The sequence below is a fragment of the Falco cherrug genome, chromosome 7 (assembly GCF_023634085.1).
Source record: "Falco cherrug isolate bFalChe1 chromosome 7, bFalChe1.pri, whole genome shotgun sequence".
Taxonomy (NCBI): Eukaryota; Metazoa; Chordata; class Aves; order Falconiformes; family Falconidae; genus Falco; species Falco cherrug.
The window spans coordinates 2,142,416-2,159,868 of record NC_073703.1 but is presented as its reverse complement, the minus strand read 5'-3'; the positions used below and the strand labels follow the sequence as shown (position 1 = coordinate 2,159,868).

Here is a 17,453-nt window from a genome sequence, read left to right as displayed (position 1 = left end):
CTCACAAAGCATTTTCACCCTCCCACCCCTTCCTGAACATGCTCCCAAATGACACACCACTGAGGCCACACGTGTACCTTGGTAGCAACTGCAACCCAGCTGCTGGAGCCGTAACTTGTTACGAGAAAGCTAGAGCAATCGTGGGGATGGTGGAGATGAACAAACGAGCAGTGTGACGAAGCAACAGTGTGCCTGACTTCAGACATGGCAACACCAGGCATCCTCATGGTGGCTGGGAGAAGCACCAGGTACCCCCAAGCACTTTCTGGAGCCCAAAACAAGGTCCTACTCTATCCTCGATCCTTGAGAGGACAGACAGGGAAACAGCTCTACCCCTCCTGTTCAGTTCTGTCATCTTCTGGGTTAACAGAAGTAAGAAACATCTGATTTTTAACCCGATAGTGCCCTTTTAGCAGCACCTTAAAGTGATAAAGCGTGCAGGGTTTGAAAAGGTCAAACTAATGAGATTTAGGCAAGGAGAGGAAGAGGAGAAAAAACCTGCTGATATAGCAAACCTTTTATTTTGCATAGGAAATACTGTCCTGGATCAAAGAGCCATCCATCTGAGGTCAGTATCCTGTCTACCACAATGGTCAGCACCAGCCTTTACAGGAAAGCCTGCGAAGCGCTGTAATGGACAATTATGGAATACCCAACCCACAGGGGAGACTTCTGCCACTGCTCATCAGCCAGCGATTCGGTTAATGCCCCGAAGCAGAGCAGTTTATGGCCCTTATAAATGGGTTTTATTCTGTTTAGTGAAAAGGAGTTCAGCTCAGCTCTGCAGATGTCCTCATTATACATGTAAGTGTAATTTTTTTTTTCTTCCTTTCTTTTTGAAGCCTGTTATGCATTAGCTCATGGTACCAATTCCCACAGGTTAATGAGATGTTGGATAGAAAAAGAAAACTTTTGCAGCTTTAAAAGGGCTGCCCTTCAGTTTCACCAAGTTACTAACTCTTAAACTGTAAGAAAACAAAGAGCAACCTGATCAGGCTTGGTCCACATGCTCCGTCATTTCGTATCTATAATATATCCTCTTTTCCTTGCCTTGTCTAAACAACCCCTTCCCTGTCCCCAGCAGAAAAGTCCACAAAGCAGTAATTTCACAAACTGCATCAGATCCTCTTCCTGCATTTCAGAGACGACGGTTCCCTCAGGGAGCAGAGATAGAGATGTTTCCAAACTGTTTAAATGTGCTGCAGCTCCTTGCATCCATCCATCCCAGCCGGCTGCCCCAAGCCAGGAGCCAGCCCCTCCCAAAAGGCCAGCCTGTGTAAATGCAATCCTCAGTTTGCTTCGGTTTTTCCTCAGCCACCATTTTGTCTCAGTGTGTTATTGCAAAGATTAAGAGCACACCAACAGCGTCATTTCAGACACACAGAGGGCTGGGAGCGATCATGTTACCAGCCTTAAGTTATCATTCATCAGCTGAGCCACAGTAACCAGTCACACCCAGCCCGCTCCCAATGAAGAGCAGGGAAATATTTATGTTGGAGGTCTCTAGGAAGAGCCAGGGGTGGTTTCTTTCCACCCCAAAATGCCCCTTCATTAACAGTTCAGCATTTCTGCCCCAGCAGCAAGGAGAGCCAGGGTGTCCCAAGTGGCATCACACTGCCAGCAAAGCCTTTGCTCCCCGGGGGCAGCATCAAGACCCTCTCCCCTCCTCCTCCAGCAACCCCGCACTGCTCCAAGCTACCCGCTTCTCCCCAATCCAATTTAGGGAATAGCATTAACTTGTCCAGAAGGGACTTTCATCCAGCTCTCCTTGGACAGTGCCCAGATGGAGAGTGAAAGGGAAGGGTCACGGATAAGGCTCCTCAGGCAAACAAGCCACTAACACAGAGCGTAAGGAAATAGCTGCTTTTTAACATATTGCATTTTTCCTCAACAGTTTCATTCTTCTTGAGATTATCCCATCGTAGCAGCTGAAAAGGGACAAAAGCGTATTTATCCAAATGCTCCCGTGCAAGGGACAAACATTATCTACACAGTGGGAAATAAAGGCTTAAATATATTTCCAGAGAGCCTGCTCACGGCTGGAGTAGAAACAGCACTCGGGTCTGACCTCCCCACCTCATGTTACTACCCCTCTGACACCTTCCCTTCCTGAAGTTTGCTTTTAAACAAGACCCACAGACCAAAGTGCCCTGAAATTTAATTAGTAGCTTTATAAATTAAGCTAAGACCTACAGCTTTTTTTTTTCCCCTCTCTCCTCCCTACAAAATTTCTTCATGCCAGCTGAGAAACTTTACAGCAGGGACAAAACTACTTCCATCCTTCTACCACTTGAGCATGGGGCTGCAATCGCTTCCCTCTCATGCTCTCTCATAGCACCACTCCAAGTAATGTCTCCCAGAGTGAGCAAAGAGCCATTTGGGTTTTAGACCTGGTAAATTAACTGTACTTTTCTGAGCAAGCCAGGGCACTGCATGTTTCACAGGATCTGACTGTAAAAGAGCTGAGAAGCATGGAAAAGCTGCTGTGGGAGCCCCCTCCTCCCCCAGCCCCTCACCGAGGAAAGGCAAGGCGATAAAGTCTTTATTGGAAACCCCCAGCGCTCAAACAGGAAAGGCTGAAAAACGAGTATCATGGGACGATTGGATGCTGAAGCCGAGCGGATCCTTTCACAGGCGGCTGCAAGGCTTGTCAGGGGCCATGATGGATTACTGTCATCTGGCAGCATCAGGATTAATGATCCGGAGGTCAGAGGGGAGAATTCCAGAGGGAAAGGTCAGCAGCCGGGGGCACAGCATAAGACTTGTTGCCTTTTGATGGCGAACTCATTTTACTGTACTTTCAAGCCTCTCTATTCTGCCGGCTCTCAGAAATGCTGTACATACCGTGCTTGCAAAGAGCCAGCAGCCTTGCCTGACTCGAGAAGAGGATAAGGAAGATGACTGCCTGCTCTCCTAGTTTTCTTCGTAAGCAACTTCTCTTCCTTTTAGTATAACCCCAGCTATGTAAGTACAGGCCATTCCTTCAAGAATCACCCAAAACTGGGACACACAGGCAGTCTTGTTTCTACTGGAAAAGGGGTGATGCGTAGCTGATGAGCATGGGAGACCTCAGAAAGACAAACTCCAGGGCAGGCAAACTCTGGAAGGAGAAAGAGGAATCATCCCACAGCCCAAGGGCTCCTGGTCTTCTGCAGGGAAAGCAAGCTGTAACTACAATCCAGATTTCTGGAATAGAGTTTCCCTGGAGGAAGCCTGCCTAGCTATAAACATCTCTGTCCTTCAAGGGAAATAGGCAGCCCCCTCTGCCAAGCTGTTTCCCCCTGTTCAAAAGCCTCTTCTGTTCCAGGCAGACGCAACAGAAGCCTAAAGGGCTTATATGGATAGACTTGAATGTCCCCAATGTCCCCTGTACCGGCGAGGCAGAAGGGGCAACTGTTTAATTTTCATCCTTCAAGAGCCATTTAAGAAGGGACTGAGGAAGCTGTAAACCCCAGACCATCTCTGAATGACTGATTTTACATCTATTGGCCATGAACCAGTATCTGGAGAGGGGGCACTGCCTGAGCCATCGGCACCCGCAGGCTCTGCTCCCCTGCACAACAGCCGCCCGCTCAGTGCTGGGGCTCAGCCTTTCCCCTTCTCCTAAGGGAACTAAGCTTTGGACCAACATCTTCCTCACTATCCACCCAAGCATGCTGCCCAACTTCCCCCCCCCCCGTTCTTCAACCTGAAGCCCGGCTAAGACAGATCTAAGACTAAAGATGCAGACCGATGTTAAACAAGGAAAACTGCCCCTAAGACTGTTCATAACCAAATTATAGAAAATAAGCATCCCCTCATTTTGGAGGGATTTGCAAGCCTTCCACGATGGAGATCCCCTGCCAAGGGCCACTCTCTCCTCTCCTCCTGCTGAGCCATGCCCACTGCAGGGAGTTCCCCACCATCAAGCAGTCTAAGCCATGACTTGTCCTGCTTGCAAGAGACAAAGAGCAGTTAATTATACCCAGCCTGGAGCACTACTTTTTGCAATCACCTCCCTTTTTTTTTTTCTTCCTAGCCAATTTACTTTTAGAAGTGTCCATTTCTTAGTAAGGAACAAAGGAGGTGAGAATCCCGAACATTATTCCACAGAGCAACATTCAGAGCGCAACAAAGTACACTCTGGAGTGAAAAATAGGCACTGTGTGTGTGTGTGTGCATTTTTAATCCACTATCTGTACAGGTAAGAGCTGCTCTTTCCACCTTCCACTCTAAATATGTTCAGAAGAGAAACAGTATCAGACAGCCAAAAGGAACAGGTTTTCCCCAGGAGACCGGGGAAGTCCATAGTGATTCAAAAGAATTTTGAACCAAATCTTGAAGAGGTCTTCGTGTTTATTTGAAGGGAAACTGAGTAATTACTTGGTATGAACAACCTCCTCATCTCCCAGGCTAAACAGAGGAAAATTCAGTTCAACAGCAAGTCAGCAGTGCAGAACACGAGCAAATCAACTTGAACTCTGCACTGCCCCAGTTCCTCTTGCAAGGACAAACCCTGGCTGGCTTCACACAAAGCTGCTCGTTCAGCCACCCCAGCTCCTTTGCATGAGTTTTGTGTGTTGATTTGGTTTGAGTCTGTCCCAAGCACTCAATGTTAAAATAAAAAGCTAAGGGATACAGAAAGGAAACCACCTCTCCCCTCTTCCTCCCTGTTCATGCCACAGCTGATCTAATCTCTCCCCACGCATGGCATTTCCACAGCAGGCAATCTCACCTCCCAACAGGAATGTCACCACCTGATCTGTGAGCCTGCAGACCATTAGACAACTCCTATCAAAGCAGGAGCCAGGATAGAGGGTAATTAATCATGCTCTATTTGACAGGAGGCCCACTTCTTATCTGCGCCCCTTGAAACACCATCAGTTTCTGCTTCCCTCCCCAGTAAGCGAGGCTGACAGCAGCCCCTTATCAGATTTCGGCTGCTGAACCAGCAGCAGCCTAACTGGCATCCCCTGCCCCCTTGTATTAGCCATGGCACCGGCCACGGTAACCCTCCTGCACACCCCTGTAACAGAGGTCCCACGGAGGTTTGCTCTCCTGCACCCAGCTCCAACTGTCTGGCTGCTACTGACACAGCTGGGTCTAATATATTTGCTATTACAAATTTCTTCACCAGATGGTGAACTGCCACACAACTGGTGGTGGGTTTCCATACATGTGACCTCTGAACTAAATGGGCAAACTCTTCTTCTTCAGGCAAAGAGAGGCAGAAATACTGACTGCAATGCTGATAAAGGAGGGCAGCTGGGGAAAATAAAGGTAGGTCAGGCAGGCTGAACCAAGTCAAAAATTAAAGCATCTTCATGTCAAATGGTTCCACCTTCTTCCATCCACTTGGATATCTACAGGGTCATCTCTTCAGTGCTGAGCCACCTCCACTGCTTGACTGCAGCAGTTCATTCCTCATTTGAAAAACATGCTGCTAAAATTTAGAGGGGGGGAAAGGCCAAGAACACCCATAGCAAGGAGGAAGTACCAATACAAGCAAAAGCTTGAGAAGACCAGGATTTGAGGTGAAAACATGCAGGCTTTGAGACACTGGAGAAACACATGACCATCTAACATCTCAGTCTTCAGGGGGAGCAAGGAAAACCCCCTCTGACTCCATCACTCAATTCTGTATACCCAGGAAGGGGCACCTGGGATCCAGAGATCCTCAGCTGGCAATCACTAGAGCAGAGTAGTATCAGCTGAATAAGCTACAGAAAGGTTCCTGCAAAGCAACAACAGCCAATCATTTCAAATTAACTTCTTCTGTACCCTGTCAAGTGCCAACTTGGTTCATACAGAACATTTAAGCTGCTCAAGCATTCCTCATGTTGGCTAAGTTTAAAACAAATCTCCTGTAAGCCAGAACCAAGTCAACTTGCAGTACTATTTTTCCATTAATTACAACTGCAGCTTCCAAATATGATTTTTCTTTGAAGCTAAAGCAACATTCACTCTAAAGCACTATTTTTCAGCTGCTTAAAACTAAGGGATATTAGTTATTTGAATTGCACTGGGTATTTTCCCAGAAAAATTTTTTAAAAAATCTTTCCAAAAGGTAACTTCCAGGCTTTTTCCAAATTAGAGAAAAAAGTTCTCATGTCTCTATGCCGCAATGAATGTCTTGTGTATGAAAAACAAAGGGGAGCAAGTCTGGGTTTCATGGGAAGGACCTGCTGACAGCTACTTGTAAGTTATTGCAGTTTGCAAACTGGCCCAGGTAAACTCCCCCAAAATATCAACTTAAGTGCCTGGTGGAGACTTTAGTCACCTGGGACCCAAGGCTGGTGGAGCAAGACATTCCCTGCAAGAGTTTTGTGGATGCTACAGAGAACCCTACCTCAGGTACAGGACTCTGCATCCCCAGAAGAGCCAGATTCAAGCTGTTCAGGGATCCCAAGCACCTTGCTTTGCACCTGTTTTTACCCTAGCATCACTTAGAAGTGTTTAAGTACACTGAGTAGTGCGTTCTGTTCCATGTTCTGAAAAGCTTAAACCATTTAAAGCATACAGAGGAATGTAAACCAGAATGCCAGCTCCCCCCACAACTTCAGGAAAAGTCATTCTTTCCATTCTAACAATATAAAAATAAAAAGCTAAAATATTTCACTGGTCCCCACTGCTTACCATTTGCACAAGACACTAGCCATCATTTTTCCCGACTCTAAAGTCAGTATGGTTGGCCACAGAAGAGGTTCTTTAAAGGAGGTACAGGAGGCAGAGAAGTCGCTGTGCACAAATCCAATAGTCTAACGGGGAAGAGGACTTTTCCTGGTTGGTTTGGTCCATTCCAGAGGAGATATCTGCAGTGCCTCGAGTGAGAATTTTTCCACTGCAGAATACAATCTACTATTTAGGGAAACATTTGTTGTGGCTCAGCATTAAGCAGGTAGCATGAACACAGGATGCTGAGAATTTATGTCTATTGATGTCTCAGAACTACACTGCTTAATTCAGGCACAAAAATATCTCCAGAGGATCAAAAGAAGAAACCTGCAAAACAATCAGTAGAAGAATGAAGCGTACTCCCTGAACAAACATTTCATAAACACCACTTGGCCTATAGATAAAAGAATCCATCAGTAAACGCTTTTGTCAATGCCCTGGATTTGTTGTATTTCCACATCTAAAATGTGCAGACAGAGCATACAACAGCAGGAAAACATTAAAACCACACGGTCAGACTTACAAAGCCCCTTCTATGTATATACACATAAAAAAACAGAATGGTCAAGCCATCTGGGAAAACCAAGGTCACACAGAAACCTTGAACAAAATTAGTAGAGCTGTACAATTGGAGACATTTTATGAGGTCTTCACAAAGGCAGTACTTAAAATGAACAAAACAGCTTCCCTTGAAAGGGAGCCTTTCCTAATACACCATAGCACACAGTTAGATCTCTTCCTCATCAAACCTTTTCTCGAGAGGAATGTCTTGCACGAACACAACTGATCCTTCCAGGGGATGAAACAGTCCCACTACTCCAACTCTCTCCTGACCAGCACTAGTGGAATACAATCAGCTCCATTATCAGTGGCTGCCTCAGCAGCTGTAACAGTCACACCACTGACAGTCCTTCACTATCTGGAGACAAAAAGCTGTCTAGCTACACTACCTAGTACATGCTACAGGGCTAACAGCTACATTTTTCTGCTACTCATCATCATACCTATGTCTTCTATCACACACAAAAAAGATGGAGACAAAATTTACCACCAGGGTATGTTCACAGAGTGAGAAAGACCCGAAAATTGGAAGATGTCATCACCTCTAACACTGAGCCAGACCCGAGTAAATGAACTTGCCTAGCTGGCTACATACTTTGCTGTAAGAAAATTATTTTCAGTAATACAAAAGATGGGGGAACACAAGATTACCCTGATTTACTGTGATGGATGCAGCTTTAGCCTGGGCACTTAGAAAACTGCTCCTGCCTCAAGTGTTCTCCGCAGCAGGCAGAACAAATCCAGCCTCTGTGCCTGCAATGCAACCCTCTCCACAGTGCACTAGCAGAGAAGTCTCAGCCCGTGCCCTTAAAAATGCCCTGAACCACAAGCCTGCCCACAGAGCAGCTCCTCACGCTGCAGGAGGTTAAGAGCTTCTGGGAAACCAGACCCCAAGGCTCAACTTGTCACAAGACACCAGCTCAGCAACGGAGACAGAGGGAAGCCACCACTGAAGCTGCTTATCCCTGCTCAGCCTGAGGAAAGACAACCTTCGGTTTGAGACTGCAGAAGAGCTGAAAAAAACCAGGAAAGGTGGAAAGGGTAATACAGCAAGCTAGCATCGTCCCTGCTGAGCCGCGCCAGGTTGGTCCTGCCGTAGGCCTGGCTCGAAGCTAGCCCCACACGGTAATTTGCTCTCTTCGGCTGGTCTCCCCTCCTCTCCCCATCTGCCCCTTCAATCACAGCCATGGTGGGACCCATTCACCTAAACACATACAAGGAATAAAACATCCAACAAAGGAAGAGTTACAGCTTTCCTCTCATCTCCCTCTTCCATCATTATTGCCACTGAAGGGCCATTTTATCACTTGCAGCTGTGGTCATTCAGCAACAACCTGCTGTGCTCAGAGGCAGATGAGACCTGAACATTTGATCTGCATTAAGCCTGTTTCATGGCTTTACATTTCTAGGTACATTCCTAACAGCAGCACCAACAACCAAATCTTTTCATCCCTCCAGCTACTCGGTAGCTCCTGTGAAATCTGTCATTTATCTTTCACTTCGAGCTTTTTTTGGTTTGGCATCAGTTTGCAATCTGTGCCACAAATCCATCAGTCCTAAACAAGGGCCAGCACTTCTCCTGGACAACAGCAAAATCCCCATCTTTACACCAGCAATGTTTATTAGCAGAGCTGCTTTCCATTCCCTTCAGACACGAGGTGCAAATTAACCAGCCCTTCACACATACTAGCTAAGAAACACAGCACTTTGCTCTCAGGTGCAATGAGCCCTCAGTTGTCCCCATCTTTGGGGGACTCTTTCAGAACAAGGCATCTGTTCAGCCTTGTATAGTTTAAGGTGCTCATTTGGCACATAAAACGAGGGGAGAAGAAATCAGAGCCTGAATGGTATCCTATGATATTTTTGTGGTAGAAGATTCCAGATTTTTGAGAATCCCAGAATAGGACACAGTGGGCAAGTCCATCTGCTCAGTAGAAAACCAAAGTCCTGCTGTAGACAGTGCTGGGAATAGCAGGAAAAGTGGACAGTCCAGCTTCTGGGAAACCATGCCAAGTCAAAAGATTTCCTCTGCAGTTAAGACACAGCAGCTCAGATGAACGACAGAAGCTGCCTCCTATAGCTCAATGTATGCTGTTCAGCTCTCCTATCAACCTGAAGCAGCTTAGCTCCCCAGAGTCATCCTGCCTATTACTTTGGGGGTCCCAAAATACAAAGCAAGCCCACAACTGCCTCACACCCTGCAACCTAGCCAGTCCCCCAGAGCAGTGCCAAACATTTCCAGCCCCTCTAGGAGTGTGCTGTCAGTTCCTGACATCTCACCCCTGTGGGCACTGGGTTCTTGTATTTCATTTTCAGCCTTCTAGCAAGCAAGAAAACAAGGGAGTCTCCAGAAAACAAATACACTTGGAAATGCCCAGATGATTAAAAGCTAAACTCCTACAGCAACCAGCTGGTAACCAGCTCAGCCCCTGCACTGGGAACATGTCAATTATAAATAATTAAAAGGTAACAGGAAGGAGACACTGAAGTATTAAGCAGATTTCTCCCTAGGTATCTGGAGGTTTCTATTGCTGCCAATCACACCCTTCAGATTATTGTCCTGTCTTGTCAGTCATCCCAGCCCTTACATTAACATGTGAGCTCAGGTTAACATTTGCAAGTAAACTAATTAAGCCCAGTTATGCCTCTGCACATGAAAGCCAAAAATACCAGCAAAACCCTGCTCCAATTTTTCACCACCTTGGAAGCATAACCTCAAACTGCTGGAGAGTAAAAATTCACACAGGTCAGCTGTCAGCTCTAGCCAAGCCAGGAAAAATGGACACAGACATGAAGAGCAACTGCAATAGCTGCATTTTGGACAGCCTTTCCTCTGCTGGTGATCTAGGCATCCAGAGGGGGATGCATCTGAAGATGCAGGGTTCAAAAGACAACAGGAAATAAGACTCCAGCTCAAACTCAGCAAACAGATAACTTTCAAGTAGATGAGACTGAGATGTTGCATCTTTATGTGTTATTAAACTCCTGGCACAATACTGGTGGTGACACTAACAAGACCCCCTTCAAATAAGCACAGCCTGGCTTTTTTGGTCTGGCACACTCAGAGAGCATTATGCCAAAAGGGAGCAAAGGGTCCCTTTTTATGTCTGCTCTTCACACCTTCCTTCAGCAGACTCTTCAGAAACAATGAAAAGGTCTATAAGCACAATTTAACACTTTTTGTCAGGAGCATTTTTGTTGAAGAGTCTGTCTAGCCTGGCATGCTTGGCAGGGTAAAGGAATAGTGCACCACAATGGATTTACTACAGATGTTCAGAAACATGTTTTATACAATACCACATACATGTACATTTTTGTTATGCATAGTTTGCAATAAGGGAACTGAACTTTGATAACTAGCAGACAGAAAGAGGCTTGTGACATCCCAGCTGAGCTACTTCACACATGCATCACCACTCCTGTAGCAAGGAAAGCTGCAAGCTGCTGACACCACAGGGAGGAATGTGAGAAACTGCACTTCCACACTCAGTTACACAAAATTACTAAAACTGAGAGCTGACACATTGTGAATTTACAGGGAAATGTGGCTTGGTGTCTATTTTCCCAGTCCCCAGATTGCACGCCACTACTCTACGCAGGCCGTGAAGGCATTCACACTCAGCTTCCACATACCATTGAAATCAAACATATGATGTGTGATCATGCCACCTGAAGGGGAGACCAGAGAATCCCCAGTGGTACTCAGCCTTGTTTCAAAAATCCTTGGGGAAGCAGGCTGCTTGGGCTCTTCAGCGCATGGACACCATCAATATTAGGTAGGAGGGTAAAGAAATAGCGTGAAGTTAAGTTACAGTGCAGAAGAGTTCTTTCATACTGCCCTCCCTATCTCCCAGGGCAAATGTTTCAAGTCTTACCACTGCTCTTCCACCTGATCTGCAAGTTCAAGGGCTGGATCTGTTCTTTCAAACTCAGGAGGGAAGAAGTCAAGCAGCAGCACCACCACTGTGCCCCATTTACCCTACTTCAAACAAGTGCTCACTCACCCCTCTTCTGCATAAAGATGAAGAGGTCATCCAGGAACTCTTTCCGTTCAGGGTCACTATCCAGTTCATAGAGCTGGGAGGAAAAAAACCCACAGAAATTAAGGCACAATCCACAATGAGACATAAAAAGTAATATTGGCTTCTTCCAATGGGTGACGTGGTGTTTGTACTGGAGGGGTGAAAGGCAGCTGCAGGCAAAGAGGCAAAACAAGGAAGGGTTCCTTGGTTTTTTGGTGACCAGGTTTGAGGACCCTCCTTAGAGTTTGCCTTGCTCAGCCCCTCTGTAACTCATGCGCGCAGAGCAGAGACTGGCACCCTGAAGGGAACAGGATTCAACCCGGTTAACAGCACTGGTTACAGAGCAGGTTTGAAAGCACCTAAAAGCAAAGGGGAGAGACACTATTAAGAAAAGCTGGAAAGAAAGACGAGACAACCAAAAGGAAGGTGACGGTGGTTTAGGGCAGATTAGTGGTCTGTACCTTTGAGGCACCATGGAGGTAAGCTCTGCAGCTTCTCCTAGCCTCATGATTCCCTCCTTCAGGGATTGTCACATAAGTGACAAACTCCAAGTCCCTTGAAGGAAGAGATGAAAGGACAGAGCTTTCCTGTAACTACTACTGCCTGGCAGTAAAGGCCCCTCTACAATAAGCCAAAAAGCCTTCAGTCAGGAACCATCCTGGAACCAATTTGCTGCAGAAATAGTTTTACCAAAAGGCTTAAAGCATTTAAAATGAAGTTCCATAGGCAGCTTATTCCAAAGGAGAGGCACTGTATGCTAGCGTTATCCACTGATTTTTCAGAAGGGACAGGCATGAGTGCCATCTTGCAGCTACCTCTTGAACAAGAAAAAAAATATCTAATTTTCACCCCTCAAGAATCCTGTGAGGCCACAAAGCAACAGGCTGAAAGGGCTGGTCAGTCTCTTGCTGAGATACAGGAGGATACAGAACAAGACAGAAGACAGTGCTATACATGAAGAATTCAATTCCTTCTCTTGTTTGCATTGAGGAAGAATCCTGCATTGCTCCAGGGAATTTTTTGCTGGTTGTAGCTACTGTTGTGGAGCAGCTCAATGGAAAAGCAAAGATTCACTGGGAAATATGTATTTCAGCCTCCCCATAGGTGCTGGTAGCTACTTGGTATTCATCTAGTCCAAAAGAAGAGGAGCTTTTTGGGCTCATTTCCTATGAAGCTCTGTGCTTTCTCACACACTGAGCTCTGGGAAGAAAACACCCCAGTGTATTTGCAGAGCAATTAGCTGCACCCTTTCAGAAAGGGCCAGCTTCGTTTAAAATGAATTCCTCTGGCTGATGTGACACACAGCTGCCACATTCAAATCCATGACCACAGTGCTAATCAGGTTCAAGAAACAAAATCCTCTTCTGCAAGCTGGAGAAAGTATGACTAAGATTTTAAATGTCAAAAGTCTGGTTATTAAGTCTTCGTTCAAACTATTCCAGTGACCAAAGGCAACAAAATAGGCCCAAACCAGCCCAACAAAGTCGCAGGTTTTTAGGCACAGGGTTGCAGGACAAAGCAGTTGTCTTACAAATTCACTATAGAGGAATAGTGAGGGCTCTGTAGTCACCCTCTGAGACAGATCCAGGGAAGAATTCCTCAAAGTCACCCCCTCCCCAAAATGCCAATGATCAGACTGACCTTGGCAAAGTCTCGTGAAATTTCTCTTCCTCTGCATCCATCGCCTTCATCGCTCCAGGTCACGTTGCCATTCTGGGGAGAGAAATAAAAGCGTGAAAGGATTGCCAGGGAAAGGTTTTGTGGACAATTCCTGAAAGCCTGCAAATGTGCAGTTTTGGGCACAAACACATGCAACATCAGCTGCTGCCTCAGATCAAGACGACTAGAAGGATGGGGGGAATCTGTGCGTTTGTCACAGAACACTTTCCTGGAATCTCTGACACTCAGCCCAAAACAGGAAGTGGCATTCCACCTTCCTGGGAACTACTGCAGGTAGGGGAAGTTTTCAGCTCTGAGACTTCTCCCACAGAAATGTATCTCAAAAAAGTTGTCTTGACACTAGGGAAAACCATTCTAGGGAAAAGACCTCAACATCTTCAACAGCCACCTTCCTACATCTGCTAAACTGAAGCACGCTAACTCCCCTGTAGCAGGTGCTTTCCTGTGACGAGCTCCAGCAGCTACATAGAGGTGCTGCTTTTGCTCTCCACATCCATCTTTTTACCAAGTGCACATCCGAGAACCCCAGTGAAAGGTCCAGGTGTTACCCAGGCATCCTTCCTTTCTGTTCACCAGCGACACCAAACACTTGGAAACACCCTTCCGTCCTTCCCCTGGCTTGCCTAAAAACCAGCACCAGAGTATGCCAAAGAAAGGGAAATAATCCCACTGGAAAGCTGCTTGCCCACCCAGGACCCTTACTCCTGGAAGCTACTGGATGTGGATTTTCCCCACAGAAATGGAAAGCTCAGCTTTGCTGGATTAAGGTTCATTCTTCTTAGGCATTAAAAGGATTACTCTAGTTAGGCCTGTTCTACTTGGTAAGTCATCATCATGAAATGATCACCAGGGCTGGAAACCAGCAGGGACAGCCTCCAGCTGTATGGCAGGACCAGAAGGATGATCCTGAAATATGTTCAAGCATCTTTAAACCATAAAGTTCATAAAGCTCCAGCACAGCAAGTACTCCAGAGCCACTTGAGGAAAGAGCAGCCAAATCCATGCAGCAAGGTAGCTTTGACTACCCTGTTCTGATAAACACACAGCATCCTAATACAGATACGAAAGCACTGAAGATAGCAAGAGTTTTCAGCACACATCAAAAAAAGCATGCAAATTAGAGAGGTGGTCCAATATCTGAATTCTTGGAGTCATCTGGTTGTGACACATACATTGAATTAGACAGATGAATAGCTCTTGTCAAGGCTGGGCAAAGCTACATTGCCCCCTTTAAAAAACACTGGTGAGCTGCCCTAATGCCTGCTGATTTAGTTTGAGCCAGTAATTCCTGCTGGAAAGTCAATTATCCAGTGAGTCCCATCAACTGAAAGATATTTAATGGGGGATTATTGCCACTTCTGTTATGTCAGCTGTTTATTACAGCAGATCAATTCCCAGCCCTCTCTAGGAAGAGATCTGAAGACCAGTTTTGTTCACAGGAGGATTCAACTGGGTGTCCTTTGCTAGCAGAGATTAAAACCACAGTTTTTTTGCTAATTACGGTAACATCCAGCTGCTCCTAAACCCCACTGATTGTTAACTCAGATCAACAAACCTATGTGAACAGTCAGAATAAGAGACAGTCTTTTCAGAAGACGGCAGATATTTCCCATCCTCAACTTTATACACTCAGAGGCAAAATGATTTGTAGAGGGCTGAGCCACTTTCTTCCCAAGTTTGTATTTGGTTATAAATCCAGAGGGAAAAGCTGCTCGTGGTGTTAAACGTGCTTTCACAGGGAACTTTGGTCAGGCTGAGAGCTTATTCTGCTGCATTTGAGGACAGGGACAGGAAAGAGATGAGAGCTTAAAGGAGACAATTCTCTACTGCCAGTGGGTTTGAACTTTGTAAAATTTCCAGGAACAAAACTTTCCATGGGATTAAAGACAAGTTACTTGTTCTATTTGAAGAACAAGGGTAATTAGAAAAGAATGACAAGATTAAGGATTGATACAGAGAGTAAGCAGAATATATGCACGCCACTTCCCATACCTATATCCTGAGATGCTCAAGAGCACAGAAGTAATGCTCCTCCACACATCACTAGTGAAAAGGAGCTTAAAGCTAGCCGATGCCATCAGTGTTTTGCCATATGTCCAGAAAATTGGCAGAGATTGATATAACCTGGCATGACACGGAGTGATCCGAGGTGAGAGACAGTGGACAGTATTAGCATTTCCTCCTGCAATAGCTGGAAAGGTTTAAAGCCAGTTACCACTTCGTACATTAAGCTATCAGAAGAGATAAGGGGAGTGCTCCTCATCCACCTCAGGGCAAGCAGCAGCTGCAGTGGTGTAAATCAGCAAGGGTGCACCGAAACACCACATGGGCTGTGGAGACATGAGGACAGAGCACAGGTTTGTTTTGGGTAGCAGGGTTAGCAAAATCTCAGGCTAGCATGAAATGTCAGCTCAGCAGCCAGGGAATAAAGCCTTATTTATTCAGAGAGCCGAGTACGAGCACCGACAGGCACTTTCCCAGGCCTCAGCTTTGATCTTGAGGGACTATTCTGCTCACCAAAACCTTTGGGTCCACACCAAGGCTACGACCAAAGATACCAAACATTGGCAGTGGTCATAACAGTGACTCAAGCACAACGGGAACAGGTAAATTAGTAAAGAGCCCCATGAAGCTACTGAAGCAAGAGGTGCTCCATAATGCAGAATAAACTACATTTTGCACAGCAAGAGCGCTCAGCGGGAGCTTTGGTATCAAGCTTCCTTTCCATTCCTCCTAGGAAAACAAAGTTACCCTATGCTGAGAAGCCCTCCTCCATATGAACAGCAGGAACCTGAGAAATCAATATATCCTCACAAATCATTAAAAGACCTTTGTATAAGTCAGGCAATAGTGGCAGGAAGGAAAAAACACTGTTCAGAGAGGCAGGTCATCCTCTGGGGAGAGTCCTGCCTCTCCTTCTACCCGCCTGTATGGAGGGAATTTGCTGATGTTTGACAAACGGCCCTTGCATTATCGTGGGCAAGAATTTATCTGGTTTCTTGCAGAAAAAGGTGGCAGAAGTGGCACTGGCTGTGCCTGAGCCCCTGATGCAAAGCTTGAGTGGGAAGGCAGGTGTTGGGAAGGGCTGGCCACCTTCACGAGCTGCTGGCAGAGCCAGGGAGCCTTCCCTGCACTGCAGACACCATCAGAGCCCCCCCAGACCGCCCCCTCCCCAAGAGGCTGTGGGCCCGGCTTCAGAAGCAATTATATCTGGACCTATTTTAGGATTACTCCCTAACCACCTGGAATATCTTATTAGAGGGAAGCTCAGATGTCCAGAGCAATTTTGGTTTCCAATCCCACATTCAAAAGCCAGAGTTAACCCTGAGTTGCCAAGCAGACAGAAAAGGAGATGACAAACTTTCCTGCTTCATCCAGCCCATTCTTTTGCGGACAAAAACCTTACCAGCTGCCTCAACCCCTCCCTGCAGGACACCTACCTCTCAAATATTACCATCTCACATGTCTGTCCCAGAGATCAGAACTAAATCAAAACTCTGCTCAGTAAAAAAAAAGTATTAAGGCAAACAGAACAGCAGTAAATCATCTCTTCCTCCAGTTTTGCCTGCACAAATTACAGTTAGTGTGCAAACAGAGACAGTGATGAGAAACTGGAAATGCTCCTTTTCCAGGTCATTCCCTTCTCCCCCACCCAGTTCCATACAGCTGTTTGAGAGGGGCTCAGCTAAAGCCTGAGGAGGTTTTGCCAGAGTACAAAGTTGTATTAAGATGGCAAACTAACAGGAGAGAAGCCACTAAAGCTTTAATATGTAAAAGAAAAGAGAAAAAAACCTTCTGGCATGAAACTCAATCATTCTGCACCTCTGTACTGCAGACCTGCAGTTTTGACAGAGGGTTCAGGCCAGAAATCTGCTGAAATACCTGCTTAGGGACAAGGCTAAATGTTGCAGTGAAAAAGTGAGCCCCTCCCCTACCCCATGGGTTAACTGAAAGCACCGAGTCAATGAAAAGGTACAGGGGCAGCAATTTCAGGATTATCAGAGAATCCACAGAAATTCCTTTTGTGGGTAGAGTTAAGCCTTAGGAAGTGAAACAGATGCTATTATAAAGAAAACTGTTGTACTACAAAATGCTGATAAGATCAGGACTACTGCCCTGAGCTGCAAGTTCTCAAGCATGGAGAACCAAGTTATAATTACTGCATGCACAAGCTGCCTGGTAAAGCTCTGCTGAAATTGGAATAAACCCTTCCCAGTCTTACTAATAACAGAGCTCAATTCAATATCTACAAGCTTCAAAGACAGGTTTTGAAAACATTTTAGTGATTTCAGGAATGGCAGGGAGGATGGGGAAGGAAAGAAAAAGAATGGACTGAAGTTAACAGATTAATTACCTTTTTTATTAAGTTTCTTTTATGTGCTCCCACGACCTAGTGACTGCAGCACTAACAATTCTTTGCAAAACAGGAATACGCTTCCTTATCCTTAAGGAAAAGTTGGACTCTTTGTGAATGACTCCTATTCACAAATACTCAGAGGAATTAACTAAAACGTAAGTGACAAGAAGATTTGTTCA

The 17,453-nt window shown here is 45.8% G+C and overlaps 1 protein-coding gene across 4 annotated transcripts in view; it reads right to left on the bottom strand.

Annotated features, from left to right (window-relative positions):
- ARID3B (AT-rich interaction domain 3B) overlaps positions 1 to 17,453 on the bottom strand; it is a 36,751-nt gene that overhangs the window by 10,909 nt on the left and 8,389 nt on the right. For all 4 annotated transcript variants that reach the window (XM_005437454.4, XM_055715734.1, XM_055715733.1 and 1 more), the window contains exons 3-4: positions 12,879 to 12,950; positions 11,220 to 11,292 (exon numbers count right to left, since the gene is read on the bottom strand). In XM_005437454.4, coding sequence (XP_005437511.1) covers positions 11,220 to 11,292; positions 12,879 to 12,950 — 145 coding nt within the window. The remainder of the gene's footprint in view (positions 1 to 11,219; positions 11,293 to 12,878; positions 12,951 to 17,453) is intronic.